This window comes from Talpa occidentalis, unplaced genomic scaffold (genome assembly GCF_014898055.3).
Source record: "Talpa occidentalis isolate TD23 unplaced genomic scaffold, MPIMG_talOcc4v2.1 talOcc4.17, whole genome shotgun sequence".
In the NCBI taxonomy this organism is placed as follows: domain Eukaryota; kingdom Metazoa; phylum Chordata; class Mammalia; order Eulipotyphla; family Talpidae; genus Talpa; species Talpa occidentalis.
Window position 1 is genome coordinate 54,273,079 of NW_023601754.1, and position 16,118 is coordinate 54,289,196.

Here is a 16,118-nt window from a genome sequence, read left to right on the forward strand (position 1 = left end):
GGACCACGCACCCCGCAAAGGCAAGCTGTTGTTTAACTCCTCCACCTCATGCCTCCAATCTTCCTGACTGCCTTGGGGAAGGAGGTATTGGAGACACCCCTCACTCAGTCCCCAGGAGCCTCCAGGGCTGGGGGAGGGATCAAGGGGCCCATGACAATTGTGGGGGCCCCTTCTGCACCTGTATACAGAGCATTCTGTAAGGACCCAACCACGGGAGGGACTCAGAGGGGAGAAGGGCCTCGTTCGGGGGTTCAGGGTCCTCCAGCCCAGCCTAGCCCACATTCCCCATGTGGCTCTCCAGAGCCGCTTGGCCCACCAGCTCCAGCTCTACAGCGGCTTCCCCCGTGGCCCTGGGATGAGCCGTGGACCCTCCAGAAGATCCATTCTCTTTGCTGCCTGGGTAACCTGAGTGCCAGTGCCACCCCACTGGCGGGGGGGAAGGGGCGGGGCACGGGTGTCACCAATGAGCTTGAGCTTTGACGCCTGGCAAGTGCTAAAAAATAAAAAGCAGCAGCTCTTGCCCTTGAAGACTGCCCACCGTGTCTACACAGACATCTCGTTTCCCTAATAAGCCTTTACCGTGCGACAAAACAAAACAAAATTCAACTGAGCAAATGTAAAGATCTCATTGTCTTTATTCAATGATTCACCCATCGGGCCGCAGCCAGGCGGGCAGCTAGGGGCTGAAAGGCTTTCAAAGGCAGAAGGAGCAGAAAGGAGGAAACTGGCGCTACAGCACATCCTTCCCCCTGACAGCAGGAGACAAGAAAAGCGAGTGGATGATGGCCTGGTCGCTGGGGCCGCCTGACTGGTGCTGAGCGAACAGTCCTGTCGAGCTGCTGGGAGAGCCTCTTTCTGGGGAAGCCTGGCAGCCCCGGGGGCGGGAGGCTGCCCAGCTCCCGAATTGTCTAATAAAGCCAACCAGATCTCTTAACAGCCACAACAAGAATTACTCCATTTCTGGGAAGGCCGAAACTGTCATTAAGTCTCAGTTTTGAGACGTGGGGCTTTTAAGGGAAGCAACTCTCTCCATTTAGGTCCTGGTGTTTCGAACACAATCTGTGCAGCCGCCCGGACTCCGTGTCCTCGCCTCGGGGGGAGGGCAATGCCAGCTTTCGCCTGGGCTCTGGCGGGCAGGGGCTGCCGGGCAAGAGGGGAGCGCTCAGTGGTGGTGCTGCCCGCGTCCCGCCCGCGTCCTGGGTGCCGGGGGTGGGTTTTGTATTCAGGATCTCACGGAATCCTCTGAGGTGGCACTTACACGTCTGCCTGTTACAGAGGAGGAAAGTAAGTCTCAAAGCACCGAGGGGGCAAGCCCGAGGTCACGAGCTGGGGAGAGGTGAGCTGAGTCGGGTAGGGATGGAATGAAGAACTGGGACAGTGGGGGTGGGGGTGGGGATCTCTGGGGTGGGTGGCAGTGTGAGATGGAGCCCATGGACCCTCCCTCCTCAGGCCAAGGCCCGGTCCATTTGCCCTTCCACTTTTTTGCTCCCCCCCAACCACTCCCGTGCCCAGGACTGACCCAGGCCAACGACAAGTCGTAGGGGTGCTGGGGAAATTTTACCCACCCTTCTAGTTCTTCTCATGCTGGTTAAGCAAATTAGTATCAGGCAGGTTAGTAGGAGAAAAAGAACCAATTTAATTACACACATATGGAGAATTTACATGGCTGTAATGGGGCAGAACAAGAGCTTTTTATTCTTGAACTGTAAACGGGATGAGGGCCTGGGGCACCAAAGAGGAGGAGGGGTCTCACGTGACAAGGAAGGGGGGACGCCTGGGGGCTTCTGGGACAAAGACCAGATGCCCTGCCATGAGATAGGTGTCTCCAAAAGAAGGTTATTCTGCAGATGGCCCTAAACCTGGGTAATCATTAAACATTGAGGTAGTTAAGGTAGTGAAACCTGTGGGGCTTCGCTCGACCTTAGCTACCTATGCCAAGGTGATACATTTGGAAAAAGTCCATTCTGAATATCTGGGGGGGCGGGGGGGGGGAGCCTAACCTGTGGGGTCATCTCAGCTCCAATCCCCACAGGCTGGGTGGCTCCCAAGTGCATGACTTGTCTTCTCTGAGTCCTTTGCAGGCAGATCATCAGGAACTGGGGCTGCCAGTGTCGCACAGTACAGTTGTGCAGGTTGCTCACTGCACAAGGGTGCCCCGCTGAGTGGTCCTGTCCCTCTGCCCCCCAGGGCTGTATGTGGTTGGAGGAAGGACATTTTTCCTGCCCAGTGCAGAGATGTGGTAGGAGCTGCTGGTCCTCCTCTGCTCTGAACCCCCAGCTCACTCCTCGTGCAATGCGTTGATAATGGCCTTGCAGAGAGCTGCCCAGAAAATGCTCATGAGGGCAGCGAGGTGTTGGCTCAGCCTCAGCTGGAGACCCTCTGCCCATGGCCTATCTTCAGGGGGACCCACTGCCACCGTGCTCCCCTCCCAGCCTTGTGACAGATTCTGGGGCTGGGGCCAAGGCCGCTGCACCTCTATTCTTCCAGCAAAATAGCTGAGCCCATGGGGGGCGGGAGTTGATAGGTAGAATGCAGCTATAGGCCCCCCACCTGCTGTGGTGCCGAGATTCCATTAGACTCCCCACTCAAGGGCCAAGGCAATGTCTAGAAGGCACAGGAGTCTGCGCTCAGGCTGGCTCTGCCCCTCCGCATCATCTTGGGCTGGGCACGCCCCCTCACTGAGCACTACCCCCCTTTCTCTGAAGAGGTTAGCAACACCACTTGCAGAGAGAGGGTGCCTGGAGGCGGCTGGTCTGAAAAAAGATTCTGTGACCTGCAGGTGCCTTTGTGCAGCGAGGAAGAGAAGGGGAGGGCTTGGGAAGCTCTCTACCCCGCCACAGGTCCCCAGCTGCTGCCTCCCACTGGGGGGACGAGGGCTGAGGGAGTGCATGGGCAGGAGAAAGGCAACCCCAGACCGGCAGACCAGGCTGGGTGCTGAGCAGAGAGCGAAGGTTCATAGCTATGGATGGGTGGTGGGGGCAGGGGCAATCTTGGCTTGGCCATGGCGGCAAGATCTTGGCCAAGTTTGCCCCCTTTCTGAGCCTCAGTTTCCCCAGGGAAATGGCAGAGCTGGGGCTGAGCCCTGCGATGCCCTCCTCCAGGCTTCGGGGGTGGGATGGTCGGCAGAGCGAGCCCCACATAAACACAGGCAGCCTACAACCTGTGGGCCGGGCACGAGAAGCTTCTGGACTTGGGTTCTGAAGTGTGGCCGGGCCTGTGTTCCAGCTCGACCACTGGGACTGCTGACCAAACACGGCACCATTCAGCGGCTCCCACCCTGCCTAGCCACCCACCCTCCATCCTGCCAGGGAGACGAGCACCCAGGACGGGCACAGCGGGGAGGCCAGCTGCGCTGGGACCAGCCCTGTTGTCCTGGCGATGGCGCGGGGCCCAGGCACCCCAGGCACCCACGGGAGCAATTAGCAAGTGTAGGAGGTTTCCATGGAGGCAGTCCTGAGGGGTGCTGCTGGCGCGGGAGGAGGCAGGGCCGGAGGGACCTTTCTCCTTTGTCCCGGGCACACTGGGTCTTTGTCTGCCTGGTTCTCTCTGAGGCCGGAACCAGGACCATGGGTGGGGGGCAGACTTGGGTTAGAGGCCCTCCCCATCCCGACCCCCGGGGTCCTGAACCAGCCCAGGGGAAGGGCAAAATAGGGACTAGAGCCCCACTCCTCGGCCAGCCTCCCTGTGGGGGCCCTCCTCCCACCGATGTGGGAGCCTACCTGCTCCCAAGAGGCTGGGCCAGGGCTCACATGGGCTCCTGATGTTGGTAAACACCTTCTTGGCAGCCAGCGGGCAGCCGGGCGTGCCCCTAGGCAGATTACGGGAGCTAGGACTTGGGGAGAGGCAGCAACGGAGTGAGGGCCAGGGTCATCCTGTCTAGGGCATTTAATTCAACTCCATCCAGGCTTCTGCACAGTCAGACTTTATTCCAGGAAGCCCTTTGGGGTCCCCAAGTCCAGCCTGCGGCCTTAGCCCCACACGCTATCAGCACCAGCTGCGATGTTCGCAGGGGCCCAGGTGCCAGGACAGCTTTGTGGGCTGATGTGGGTCAGGGCCCCCGGCCCCCGACAATGTTCATGCCACAGTCCACAGGAAGGAAGCTGAGCCCCCAGATCGGGGCCTTCAAGCGTGGCATCCGTTTTCAGGGCTCGTGTCCATCGTTCAGGCGATTGAGACCTGGGCGCACTGAGTGCAGTGTCCTCAGAATCGGGTGTCCAGGAAGGAGGTGGAGCCTCGATGAGACCTGGGGGGGCCCTGGAGCGGGGGACCCCGGGCCCGAGTCAGCAACCCATGGAAAGTCTTGCCACGGGTCTGAGGCTTGCGCTTGGGCTCCTCAGGGGGCTGCACCACGATGAGGGGTGTCTCAGGTTTGGCGCTTCCCTGAACCCCAGCCAGCTGCTGGGCCTCAAAGATGGCCTGTGCCCCGGGCAGGCGGGCCTGGGGCCGCGGTGGTGGCCCGGACGCCGATGCGGGAAGCTGTGCCAGCTGGGTCCTGATCTCCCGCTGCAGGTCCTGCTCGGACAGGGCCACGCTGTGCACCTGGGAGGGGGCAGTTGCTGTTGAGTTTGCCCTGCCTGGGGGTGGGGGCGGGGGCAGGAAACCGTGAAGTCCCCACGGGGCGGGCAGCACACAAACCCAGGAAGTGGCTGAGGGCTGAGGCCCTGACAGCCTGGCTAGGGGGCCATCGAAAGTCACTTGAGGCCTGGGGTTTGCTCACTGCTGCTCTCGGGACAGGAACCGAGAGGGGTCCACATTCTGACTTCCTGTGCTGGGGCTCAGTTTCCCCAATGGTGCAGCAGGGGCCGGGCACCGGGAGGGCGGGCAGGGGCACACACCTGGGACATGAAGACCTCCTCCTGCAGCTGTGCAGGCGGGATGGTTCGAAGGGCCCCGAGCGTCTCCAGGAGCCCGGGGCAGGCCAGGCGCTGTTCTGAGGTGCCCAGTGCCAGACGCACTAGCGTGAGCCCCACACGGAACAGCACCTTCACACCTGCGGGACAAGGGCTCGCTCAGCAGGGGGCCAGCACCCCAGTTCTGCACCTGACCCTGCCCTCCGCCAGATGCCTTCCACCCTGCTGTCACTCTGGTGCCTCCTGAGCCGGGAGGAGCGACTGAGGCACTGGAGGGTCAGTCTCAGCAGCTGCCGTCCCTTCCCGGCTGAGCATCTGCCAGGAGCCAGGGGCTACAGATAACGGGGGCTTCATGCCAAACCCTCTCGGGCCTCATTTGGTTCCCACAAGGAAGGGGCAGGCGGAACCTGCAGGGCCTTTCCAGCTCAGCTCTGTGACTTTCTGATTCTGGATTCCACACACAGCTCCTCACCCCTAAACCAGGAGCACAGAGTTCACACATGTACGTGTAACCACGCCCGCTCACACACGGGCGTGCATGCACGCTCCTGGGCCGGCTCTTGGGGTGACCTTGGGCCCTTCCAGGTGCCACTGAACTCCCTCCTGGCAGCCTCCGTTCTGCCGAGCAGAGTGGTTAGGGAACCTCAAGGCCCTGTGACGACTGTGACTTGTAAAGAGACAACAGCAACTATTAACGTTCTCATTTTCGGGAAGGGAAATCTGGCGGTGCTGGTCCAGGGTTGACAGGACGAGGGCAGCTCAGCCCCACTGACAGGGCCCCGGCCCGGCCGCTCTCGAGATGCAGGGCTGGAGGGCAGGTGGCACATGGTAGGTGACTTGGACGGTGAGGGCCAGAGCTCAAAGCCAGACTAGTCAGGTGGGCACACAGCAGGTGCTCAGTAAATACACGGACTCCTACCATTTTCAGGTGCAACTGTACACATCCCACATCGACGAGGATGCAAATGAGTTACTGGGGGCGGGGAGGCAGGCACTAGGACCAAGCCCCCAAGCACCAGAGTCCAGCTTAGCTCTGCCCAGGTGCCCCCACTCTTGGCCTGGCCACAGCTTCTCCCTTCCCTCACCCTACCCTGTCCAGTCGTCTGGAGCTGGATCCTGGGCCAGTGCCCTCGAGGCCTCCCGGCCGCCACCCTGCCCACAGGTTGCCCTCCTCTATGGAGCAACCAGAGCATCTTTGAAAACAGCCCTTTCCTCCCACCACTGCCCTGATGCTCTGCCACAGCTTGTTTTATTTCCTTGGTGGCACTTTCGACCATCTGTATCTATCCCGTTAACCTGGTTATCGTTGCCTCCCATCACCCCATCAGTTCCAGAGCAGCGCCTGGCCCCAGTGAGGGCTCCCCAGGGGTGAGTGCCCTGCTCTGGGCCATGCCCCACTGCACAGCCCTAGAGCTGCTCCACCCCTGGGGTCCCCCCATCCTCTCCCAGGCACTCTCCCAGCACACCCACCTTCTGCTGGTCTCAGCCCAGGGGACGAGGCTGCCGTGCGGTACATGTGTGAGGGACTGGCTCAGCGCCATCGCCCACAGCACCCCATGCACCCCGGCCCAGGCCAGGGTAGGCGCAGGCCAGCAGGGCGGCAGAGTGGGGGTGCCCCCTCCCTTGCACACTGCGTCCCCCAGACCCCCACCTCCCCACTCACCCTCACTGAGGAAGGCGTCCCAGATGCGCAGCACTGTGGGGAAGGGCAGGGAGCGCGCGAAGAGGCACAGGAACCACTCGGGCAGGTAGAGCAGGGGCCCAACGCCCACCTGCTGCAGGTGCTTGTGCACGCGAGGGAGCAGCCGCCGCAGCAGGGCCGTGAACACCTCGGCATCCAGCCGCACGGCCTCCTGCGGCCATGTCCATCAGCACCTCCACTGTCGAGCCCTGGCTCTGCCCCCGCGGTCCCCACCTGCCAGCCCAGCCCTCCCCCAAACCCTCTAGCCCCATGCCAGCCACTCACCATGTGGGGCCCGTAGTAGCCAGGGAGGTAGGCCTCGCAGATCTGTACCAGGCACCAAAAGGCCTCCTGGGGGGTGGGCACGGGGTATGAGTGCCCAGCAGAGTGGACCACGGTGGAAGCGCAGGGCAGGGGGCTGGGGCTCAGCGGAGGGCTGACACTATCTGCAGTTATTCTTATCCAGAGTCTCCCGTTTGCCCAGATGGAGGTCCATCAATGCGTTTAGGGGGCTGGAAGTCACTGGGCTCAGGGCATGGAATTTGAGGGTTGCAGGGTGGGGTTCACTGGTCAAGGGTTGGGAGGGTCCCGAAGTTCAAGTCCTGGGTTCCTGGGGTTGTGCAGTCAGGGGTGACATGTTCAGAATCAAGAGTCATGAAGTCCAAGTGACAACATCCTAACTCTTAAGTACCTGGGGTAAGGGTCAGGGGTCAAGGTCCCAGGTTCAGGAAGTCAAGATCATGGGGCTTCAAGGTCACTGATGGTGGCAGTCGTGAGTCCCTGGGCCCTTCAGATCTGGGAGTCAAGGATCCCCGGCCCCTGAGCATTCCTGAGGTCGGGTGTCACGGGTCCCAGCACAGGATTACTAGGACCCTAGACCATTAGGGTTGAGGATCATGGGTCACTGGGGCTTGGGGCCTTGGGTCTCTGGCCTCTGGAGCAGGGTTAAGGGCACTCACCTCTGGGAGCAGGTGCATGAGCAGCACGGCCGCCACAGGGCCCTGGGCCTGGCAGTAGCCCTGTTCAGGCCGATACACCGTGTAGGCCTTCAGTACCTGCAGGAGCCCTTGCTGCCTGTGCCAGAAGACCCCGTTAGCAGTCAGTCCTCAGGCCTCCCTTCCCTACCCTCTGGTGTGCTCTGTCTAGGCCCCAGGCCCCTGGGCTGGGCTGAATCCCCTGAGATGTAAGCACATAAAGCTAGGGCAGGGGAATGCACCAACGCGCCTAGGGTTGGAGGGGCTGGGGCCCCTGGGCACTGCCGGCCTCGTACCCATGACCCTGGGGCGACACAAACATCTCATGCAAAGGGAACTGGCGGTGCAGGTCCCTGCCGATGGTCTCCATCCACTGCGGGTCTCCAGGGGTCTCGGCCAGGGTCTGTGGGCGGGCAGGCAGGTGGGTGTGAGGGCTCAGAATAGCGAGGGGCGAGGGGAACAGCCAGGGACAGCCAATTCCCTTACCTCATAGCTTACAGGGCTATTCACCCGACAAACGTGGGCGCCACACAACAGGGGCCAGCACCGGGCCCGCAGGGCGGAGGGGATGCCCTTCCGGCACTGCATCTTAACCTGCAGGTGCCAGGGAAAACGTCAGGCCAACTGGCCAGCCTCCCCTGCATCGTGGGAACAAGGCCCAAGCTTGTTCGTTCTGGAGCAGAGGGCCATTTTGGGGGGCAGGAAAAGAAGGCAGGAGGTGCCAGGCACCAGAGGGTAATTTTGTCAGTGCGTGGATTAACGCAGAGGGAGAGGGGCCAAAGAGGCAGGCGGGCCACACTCCCCTCACCTTCTTGTACCGCCGAGACATGGTTTTCTCCCAGTGCGAAGTCATCTCCACCCACTTCATCTCCCGCTGGCGTATGAGGTCTGCAGGAGGGTGACCCAACCTAGGGACACAGGGCACAGGCGTCCAGGTACTGGGGCTCACCTATGCGACCCTCCACGCTCCTAGCCCTGGGACGTCTGGGGTGCCCTGGGGGAGGGGCGACCTGTCACCCAGGAGTTGCCAGCGGTTGTCATGGGGACAGGAAAGGATGTGGCTGGGTTGTGGGCGGAAGCAGGAGAGACTGAAGGGGGTGTGTAGGTGTGTTTTGGGGGAAGGGCTGGTTGGCTGTCGTCCAGGGACAGGGCATGGGCAACTCATTGAACTGGAGCCCTGGCCTAGCAGCCAGGTCCGTTTCTGGTCCGCTGTCTTTTGGCTTGTCCTGTGTCTACACTGGGAAAGGGGAGGGCGGGGGAGCAGTGTAGGTTCTCTGATTTGGATCTGGGATCCTGGGCCAGGATCTGAGACTGAAAGGGGAACGATGTTCAGCCCCCAAGGGCAGGTACAAACCCTTGGAAACTGGCAATGAAAGAGATGTATAAGGATACCCCACCCCTAGCCCTGCCAGTTTAGGATTCCACCCTGTGGAGGGCTGACACTGGCTGAAGCCCCAGACCTGCCCAGGACCCTGAGGTTGGGTGCCTCACTCTAGCCCCACCCGCAATCCCAACACCCTTCTACCTCCCGTCCCTTTCCCACTTACCCTGGCTCTGCAGAGCTGCCCCCAATGAAGCCATAGCGATCTGCCTGGCGATAAGGGCCAGGCCCATTCAGCTCAGAATCGGAGCCCAAAGAGCTGGAGTCATCCTGCAGCTCCAAAGGCTGTACCAGGTCCTCCCCCAGGGTCTGGGCCATGGCACCCCAGACCCCTGCCGCTCCAGGCTGCAAGGTGTGGGGAGAGTCAGTGAGAGAGAAGCTTCTAGTAGCTCAGGGCGTGGGCCCCAAATGCGGGAGTCCCCAGCTCCAGGGCCTGGTTTCAGGGTCAGAGAGGGAGGTTTCAGGTTTCAGGTTATCTCACCAAGCCCCCTCTGCCCTTCAGGGATGTGTGTGGGGGGAACGGGCAAGGCCCTGACTGGCAGAAAGGCCACACCTATCTCAGCGGGTCACTGTCCCCTGTCCCCACCAGCCCCGCTTACCTCCCTGCTGCACCTACCTACCTCCTCCTCTCGCTTCCTCTTCAGCCACGGCTTCAGCAACAACCACTGGGGGGCCCCTCCCAAGCTGGGGGGGGTCACCCCTTCCTCTTCCGCCCTGCCCCTGTGCCCCTGAGCCTGGGCCCCTCCCACCCATGTGGCTATAGGCTCGGCGCCCGCGGGGTGCGAGGGGCCACCTCCAGGTACGGCGCACGAGGCGCTCAGCTCACGGGCCTAGCAAGGGTTATGATGTGCTGCCCTCGGCGGGCACTGCTCTGAACACGCGCGCAGCGCGGCCGCGCCGCCCGGCAGGCGCGCCAGGGTTCGGCGCCGCGCGACCCCGCGGGCCCCGCAGGCAACGAGCCCGGGGCCAGGCGGCGCTGGAGGCCGCAGCAGCCTCGCGGCCCGACGCGCGGGCGGCCTCTGGCCAGCGCCCGGCCTGGGCCTGCTCTGCCCTGGGCACTTGTCCCGCCTGTTTCGGGGCCGGCGCCGGCGCGCTCGCCCCGGGGGAAGGACCGCGCGGCCTCCGCGGGACGAAAACAACTTCCCGGCACTTCCGGGCCCCGAGCCGCGGGGGAGCCGGGGGCGGGGCCACGCTCGGCCCCGCCCCGCCCCGCCCCGCCCCTGCGGCCGTGCGCCCGGCGGCCGGCGGGGGCGCTCGAGAGCGCGGGGGGCGGCGGGGCGGGGCGGCCGGGGCGGGGCGGGGCGGCCGGGGCGGCGGAAGGAGCGCAAGGCCGGAAGGAGGCGGCCGGAGGGCGGGAGGCAGGAGCGGGCCCGGAGCTGCTGGGCCGGAGCGGCGGAGCCGCCATGTCCGACAGCGAGAAGCTCAACCTGGACTCTATCATCGGGCGCCTGCTGGAAGGTTGGCCGGGAGGGGTCGCGGCCGCGCGTCTCGGCCCGGCCCGGCCGTCGCGCGCGCCGCCCCCCCCGGGCCAGCTTGCTCTGGGCGGGGACGGGCCGCGAGGTCTCGCGGCCGCCGCCCGGCCCCCCCGCCCGGGGGCACCCGGGAGGTCGGGCCAGTTCCGGCGGGGGCCGCGGGGGGCGGCGCTGGGGCTCCAGGGCCGGGGGCTCCTGGGGCGCGGGAGAAACCTTCGAAGCCCGGTCCTCGGGAAGGGGTCCTGCGCCTCGAGGTGTGCGCGGCAGGCCCCTGCGCACAGCAGCCCCCTCGGGAGTGTCCTGTGGGTAGTTCGGCCCCGTCCTGGGAGGCTTGAGGCGGAGGTTCCCCGACACGCAGCAGCAACAGCTGCCCCTGGGCCAGGAGGGGCCCAGGAGGCCCACGCGCCCCCAGATATGCCCTTGGGACCACCCTTATGGCCCGCTCCCCCTCCTGCCCGACGGACCAGGGTCCTGACGCTCCCTGCCGCCCCCAGTGCAGGGCTCGAGGCCTGGAAAGAATGTGCAGCTGACAGAGAATGAGATCCGCGGCCTGTGCCTGAAATCCAGGGAGATTTTCCTGAGCCAGCCCATCCTTCTGGAGTTGGAGGCACCCCTCAAGATCTGCGGTGAGACCCTCCCCAGGCCTCTTGGCTTCCTGAGATGGCACCCCTCCCTTTTTTTCCTTGAGCTCAACTCTGGGTCAATTCCAGAGCCTGCAGCCTGTGCTGACTGTTCCCTGGGTCACAGGCGACATCCACGGCCAGTACTACGACCTTCTGCGCCTGTTCGAGTACGGCGGCTTCCCTCCGGAGAGCAACTACCTCTTCCTGGGGGACTACGTGGACCGGGGCAAGCAGTCCTTGGAGACCATCTGCCTGCTGCTGGCCTATAAGATCAAGTACCCGGAGAACTTCTTCCTGCTCCGGGGGAACCACGAGTGTGCCAGCATCAACCGCATCTACGGCTTCTACGATGAGTGTGAGTGGGCAGTGCCTGGGGCGGCCCAGCTCCCAAAGGGGCCCCCTGTTAGTGAGTGGACCCTCCCTCTGGCCTGGAGTAGGGTGTCTCACAGACCAGGAGCCGCGTGGAGGCCGCCTCAGTTCTCATCTCTCCGCCCTGCCCTCCTGGCACCGGGCTGGGCTCCGGGAGGGATCTGAGAATGGCTGCCCGTGTTCGAAGGCAGGGCACTCCCTCCAGTACCTCCATTATTTAAGCATTGAGGATGCCCCTCTGGACTGGACTCCGCTGCCTGCAAGTGGAGATAAGCCAGACCTGGTCCTGCCTGGTGGATGGGGGAGGGAGACAACCCCGAGGGGGTTCCTGTGGACACTGCTGCTTGAGGATGTCTCCTGGGAGGCAGCAGCCCCTCTCCCAGATGTGTCCAAATGGTCAAGTTCCCCAGGTTGAGGGGTGGGGCGCATGGCCTCCTCCCGAGCCACCTCCTTTCTCTGGACAGGCAAGAGACGCTACAATATTAAGCTGTGGAAAACGTTCACCGACTGCTTCAACTGCCTGCCCATCGCCGCCATCGTGGATGAGAAGATCTTCTGCTGCCACGGAGGTGAGGGGCTCTGGGCCTGTGCGAGGTGGGAGCCAGGGCACGGTCCCGAGCCCGGGGCCAGCTGGGGCTGTTCCCAGCTGCCTGTAACAGCTCTGCCTGGGCTTGGCAGTCATTTCTTCCAGGTGGCCCCCTGCCGCCCACTGCCTGGTCCTCTGTTGAGCCTGGTCCTTGTGCAGAGGGTTCACTCAGCTGTAGGAGCTCTGCCTGGAGGGCAGGGCCTTGAGAAGACAGGGGATGCCTTCTGCCAGCTGGGCATTTGAGGAGTGGGGGCGGGCTTGTTCTGAGGCCTGTTTGAGGTGGTGACCTGGTCCTTGTCACCCAGGCCTGTCCCCAGACCTGCAGTCGATGGAACAGATTCGGCGTATCATGAGGCCCACAGACGTACCTGACCAGGGGCTGCTGTGTGATCTGCTGTGGTCGGACCCCGACAAGGATGTGCAGGGCTGGGGCGAGAATGACCGTGGCGTTTCCTTTACCTTCGGGGCTGAGGTGGTGGCCAAGTTCCTGCACAAGCACGACTTGGACCTCATCTGCCGGGCACACCAGGTGGGCTGGCAGTGCTGGCCCGTGAGGTGAGGGGGGGCCCAGGGCTGGCCCCGGTTGTGCTGACAGCCTGTCCTGGTCCAGGTGGTCGAGGACGGCTACGAGTTCTTTGCCAAGCGGCAGCTGGTGACACTCTTCTCGGCTCCCAACTACTGTGGCGAATTTGACAACGCAGGCGCCATGATGAGTGTGGATGAGACGCTGATGTGTTCCTTCCAGGTGGGGGGGCAGGGCAGGGCAGGGCTGGGCCGGCAGGCCTTCCTCTCCATGCTGCTCGGAGACCCTGACCAGCCTTGTCTCTTTCAGATTCTCAAGCCCGCCGACAAGAACAAGGGGAAATACGGGCAGTTCAGTGGCCTGAACCCCGGAGGACGGCCTATCACCCCACCCCGCAACTCTGCCAAAGCCAAGAAGTAGCCTCTGTGGGTCCACCCTCTGCCCCAGGTGGCGGATTGTACAGAATCATGCGGCTATCAGGGCCACCTATGCTGGCCCCCAGGCCCACCTGTCACGGGGAACATGGGACCTTGGTGTATTTTTTCTTTTTTTAATGAATCACTAGCAGCATCCAGTCCCCCAGGGCGCTCTCTGCCTGTGCCAGTGGTGGCTGCAAGCAGGATCCTGGGGCTGAGGCTGCAGCTCAGGGCTAAGCAGGGCCAGATTGTGGGTCTCCAGCCTTGCTTGTCCTCAGGGCTGGCAGCCGGCTCCTGGGGCAACCCATCTGGTCTCTTGAATAAAGGTCAAAGCTGGATTCTTGCCATGCCTCTGTCTCCCTTGTCGCAGACACTGGGTTTGGCAGCCCCTCCACCCACAGCCACTGGGGAAAGGCAGCCTCGGGTCCACGGAGGCTCAGAATCTGAGCCAGGGCCTACAATCACCAGGAAAGCAAGAGCTGTCTGTGCCGTGCAGGCTACAGAGGTGCGCCTGGGGTTTGAAGGAGGGTCAGGTCACTATTGGTAAAGGAGGTGAGTCACTGATTTTTTTTTCCTTAGGGAGGTGGACTGAGAGGAAGCAGGGTCCAGCCCTGGCCACAAGGCGAGGATCCCTGTTCAGACATGATTAGTTGGGAACTGGGAGAAGGTGACAGGACCCAGGCCAGTCACAGATAGCTGGGGGGGCGGAGGGAGGCCAGCAAGGCCAGCCGGCTCGGCGCCAGTCCAGCGCGCCTCTACCTCACCAGGGCAGAGACCTGGTGCTGGTGCTGGGGGGAGGGGTGGCTGCAGTTCCACCTAGGCCAGGGCCTCCAGACACACGTGCGGTTCTCAGCTCAGCCTTCGCCCTCACTGTCTTCGGCCAGCACTGGGCTGGGGCCCTGGGGGGAAAGCGCCGGGGCCAGGATGGAGCCAAAGAACAGGGAGCGGAACTGGAAGAACAAAGGCTGAGTGAGTTCCGGAGGTCGCTGCCTGCCGCCCATCCCTGCCGCCCCCTCCAGCCCCTACCTTCTTGGGCGGAGGAGTCCCAGGCACTGTACTGGGCTCGGTGTCGTCTTCCTCCTCCGCCTCCGAGAGGGGGCCGGGGCTACCAGGGAACTGGAGGCCGGCTGAGGGAGCGATGGAGGGCAGAGCCCGCGCGCCCTCACTGCCCAGAGTGGTTTCCATGGCAATCATGTAAGAGTCGATGTCATCATTAACAAAGTCGTCCACGGGGGGCGCGCTGCAGGCAGAGGTGGTGTCAGGGAAGTGAGGAGGAGGAGGGAGGGTACGAAGGCAAGCCCCCACCTTGGAGGACGGAGAGGGGGCCTCGTGACCACCAGTGATTTCTGGATTTTATTACTTCCTGGTTTGGTTGGAGAGGGGAGGGGGGGTTAAGTGGTGGCTTCCTGGAGGGGGTGGGCCTGGAATCCTTTGATGGGAGTTCAGGTAGGGGCCGGAGGGAGGAGCTGAGGGGGCCGGTTTTCCCTCAGCAGGGGGAGGAGAGCAGCAAGTCCAGAGCTGGGCCGCCTGGGGTCCAAGCCCCACCTCCCCAGGGCACAGGAATTGGAGAGCACTGGGGCCCAGGGACATGCTGGGCGGGGGGCCAGACCCAACTTCCTCTGATTCAACTAGGCTGGGCCCATCCTCCCCAACCCACCTGCCCTTCCAGCCACCTGCTTCCCCCCACCCCCCGGCAGCCCTTTCTCTCCTTGGCCTGGGAGGAGGCTCAGAGGGGAGGCCTCAGGCCTCTGCCAGAGAAGGAAGCCAGCCCTACCTTGGGGACACTTCCCTGGGTGGGAGGGTTCTCTGAGCACAGCTGACAGGGAAGGCTGAGCCTATGGGGCTGGAAGCTGTGAGTACCCAAGGGGCTGGGGCCGACAGGAAGTATGTGCTGGGGGGTGGCGGGACTGGAAGCCGGCAGGCTGGGGGGTGGGGGGCAGCACTCACCTGTGAGCAGGGAGCTGAGGCGCTGGCCTGCGGAGCTCAGGAGAGTGCAAGTTCTGGGACGGTGGGTCCAGCTCTGAGAGGGTGGCCAGGACAAAGTGGCCATCCAGCAAAGAGTCTGTGATGGTGAAGATGGCTGGCCTGGATGGATGACAGGCAAGGGCAAGGTCAGAGCCCTTTGGCTTCAGGCACTTGGAACTCCCCCAACCCCTGCTGGGAATTACCTGCCGGGAGTGTCAAAGTGAATGCTGAGAGGCAAGTTTGCTGACTCTGCAAAGCTCAGGAGTCCCTGCAGGAGAGGCAGAGGGGTGAGGCCCCAAGCAGGGCAGGGAAGATGGGGGGGGGGGGTGGCGCCGGGGGAGGGGGAGCCTCACCCGGAATTCCTTAAGGCAGAAAGTAATGGCCACCCCTTCTTGGGCCTGCAGCTGCTGGAAATCCTCCTCCCCGAGGCTCAGTTCGGTCACCATGGCTTTGACAGTGCTGTCTGGGAAGCAGAACCAGGTGGCCCCGGGGCCCCACCTCCCACCCCAGCTCTGCTCCCTGTCCCAGCCAAGTCTGGCTCCCTCACCTGCCTCCTCCTCCTGGTAGCTGCGCAGGATGACCCTGCGGCCACGGCCGATGCCCAGTGTCACCTCAGCCAGTGTAGGGGGAAAGGGCAGAACAGCCTCGGCCAGGACCCTATGAGGAGGGCCAGTGTCACACCCGAGACCAGCCCTGCCCCGTGGCTTTGCTCTCAGGATCGGTGGCAGGGCAGTGACATGGGTGACGTTCTGGGAGAACGGTCGTGGGCAGGCCTGGTGCCCCAGGAAGGAGGCCCGGGTAAGCAGGACAGGCCCTGCCCCAGCAAAGCTCCCAGGCTGCAATGGGAGAGAAGTCCACGGCCAGGGCTGGGCGGGTCCCCGGGACGCCAGCAGGGAGGTGGCTGTTTGCACCAGACCCTTCAGGGGTGCGGAGCCACATCCACAGCCCCTCTGGATGCTGCCTTGGAAAAAACCCTTCTATCCTTGTAGGGAAGCACAGTGATAAATATTTACAGATGAAATGTCAGCTGGAATCTGCCTCAAGACAAATGGAGCAGAGCTGGCATCTGCTTTTACATGTAAGTGAATCTGCCTATAAGAAAAAGGAAAAATTGCTCGTAAAGCAGAAAGAGAGACCTCCAAGTCCAGACTGGGGGTGACAGTCTCCCTCCTCTACCCACTACTGCCCCAGAAGAACTAGAGAGGACTGGGCCCTTCCAGTTACTACATCCTAAAAACTGAGCAAGCCCAGCCTACCCGAGGGCTGCATGGGGCAGGG

At 63.1% G+C, this 16,118-nt stretch overlaps 3 protein-coding genes across 8 annotated transcripts in view; 1 reads left to right on the forward strand and 2 right to left on the reverse strand.

The window, feature by feature from the left end:
• Nucleotides 1-3,665: 3,665 nt before the first annotated feature.
• On the reverse strand, nt 3,666-13,679 carry TBC1D10C (TBC1 domain family member 10C). 3 transcript variants are annotated; one of them, XM_054697444.1, is made up of 10 exons: nt 13,652-13,679; nt 9,053-9,231; nt 8,314-8,413; nt 7,992-8,099; nt 7,802-7,908; nt 7,491-7,605; nt 6,817-6,882; nt 6,514-6,703; nt 4,836-4,990; nt 3,666-4,539 (listed from the first exon to the last, which is right to left on the reverse strand). In XM_054697444.1, the coding sequence occupies exons 2-10, from the start codon at nt 9,202-9,204 to the stop codon at nt 4,201-4,203; spliced, it is 1,332 nt and encodes a 443-aa protein (XP_054553419.1). In that variant the 5' UTR covers nt 9,205-9,231; nt 13,652-13,679; the 3' UTR covers nt 3,666-4,200. The 3 variants fall into 3 exon arrangements, with proteins under 3 accessions (XP_054553419.1, XP_037373368.1, XP_037373369.1); XM_037517471.2 differs by lacking the exon at nt 13,652-13,679 and adding an exon at nt 9,507-9,777; XM_037517472.2 differs by lacking the exon at nt 13,652-13,679 and adding an exon at nt 9,503-9,777.
• Nucleotides 10,214-13,217, forward strand: PPP1CA (protein phosphatase 1 catalytic subunit alpha). Its single transcript, XM_037517476.2, has 7 exons — nt 10,214-10,344; nt 10,853-10,984; nt 11,106-11,336; nt 11,815-11,919; nt 12,242-12,465; nt 12,547-12,681; nt 12,769-13,217. Exons 1-7 carry the CDS (start codon nt 10,290-10,292, stop codon nt 12,877-12,879), a joined length of 993 nt encoding a protein of 330 aa, XP_037373373.1. The 5' UTR covers nt 10,214-10,289; the 3' UTR covers nt 12,880-13,217.
• A 41-nt stretch (nt 13,680-13,720) lies between the features above and the next one.
• RAD9A (RAD9 checkpoint clamp component A) overlaps nt 13,721-16,118 on the reverse strand; it is a 44,496-nt gene continuing 42,098 nt past the window's right edge. For 3 of the 4 annotated variants that reach the window (XM_037517474.2, XM_037517475.2, XM_037517473.2), the window contains 6 exons: nt 15,388-15,497; nt 15,194-15,303; nt 15,044-15,108; nt 14,823-14,960; nt 13,902-14,115; nt 13,721-13,825 (listed from right to left, as the gene is read on the reverse strand). In XM_037517474.2, coding sequence (XP_037373371.1) covers nt 13,730-13,825; nt 13,902-14,115; nt 14,823-14,960; nt 15,044-15,108; nt 15,194-15,303; nt 15,388-15,497 — 733 coding nt within the window. In that variant the 3' untranslated portion in view covers nt 13,721-13,729. The remainder of the gene's footprint in view (nt 13,826-13,901; nt 14,116-14,822; nt 14,961-15,043; nt 15,109-15,193; nt 15,304-15,387; nt 15,498-16,118) is intronic. The other variant, XM_054697445.1, reaches the window with a different exon arrangement.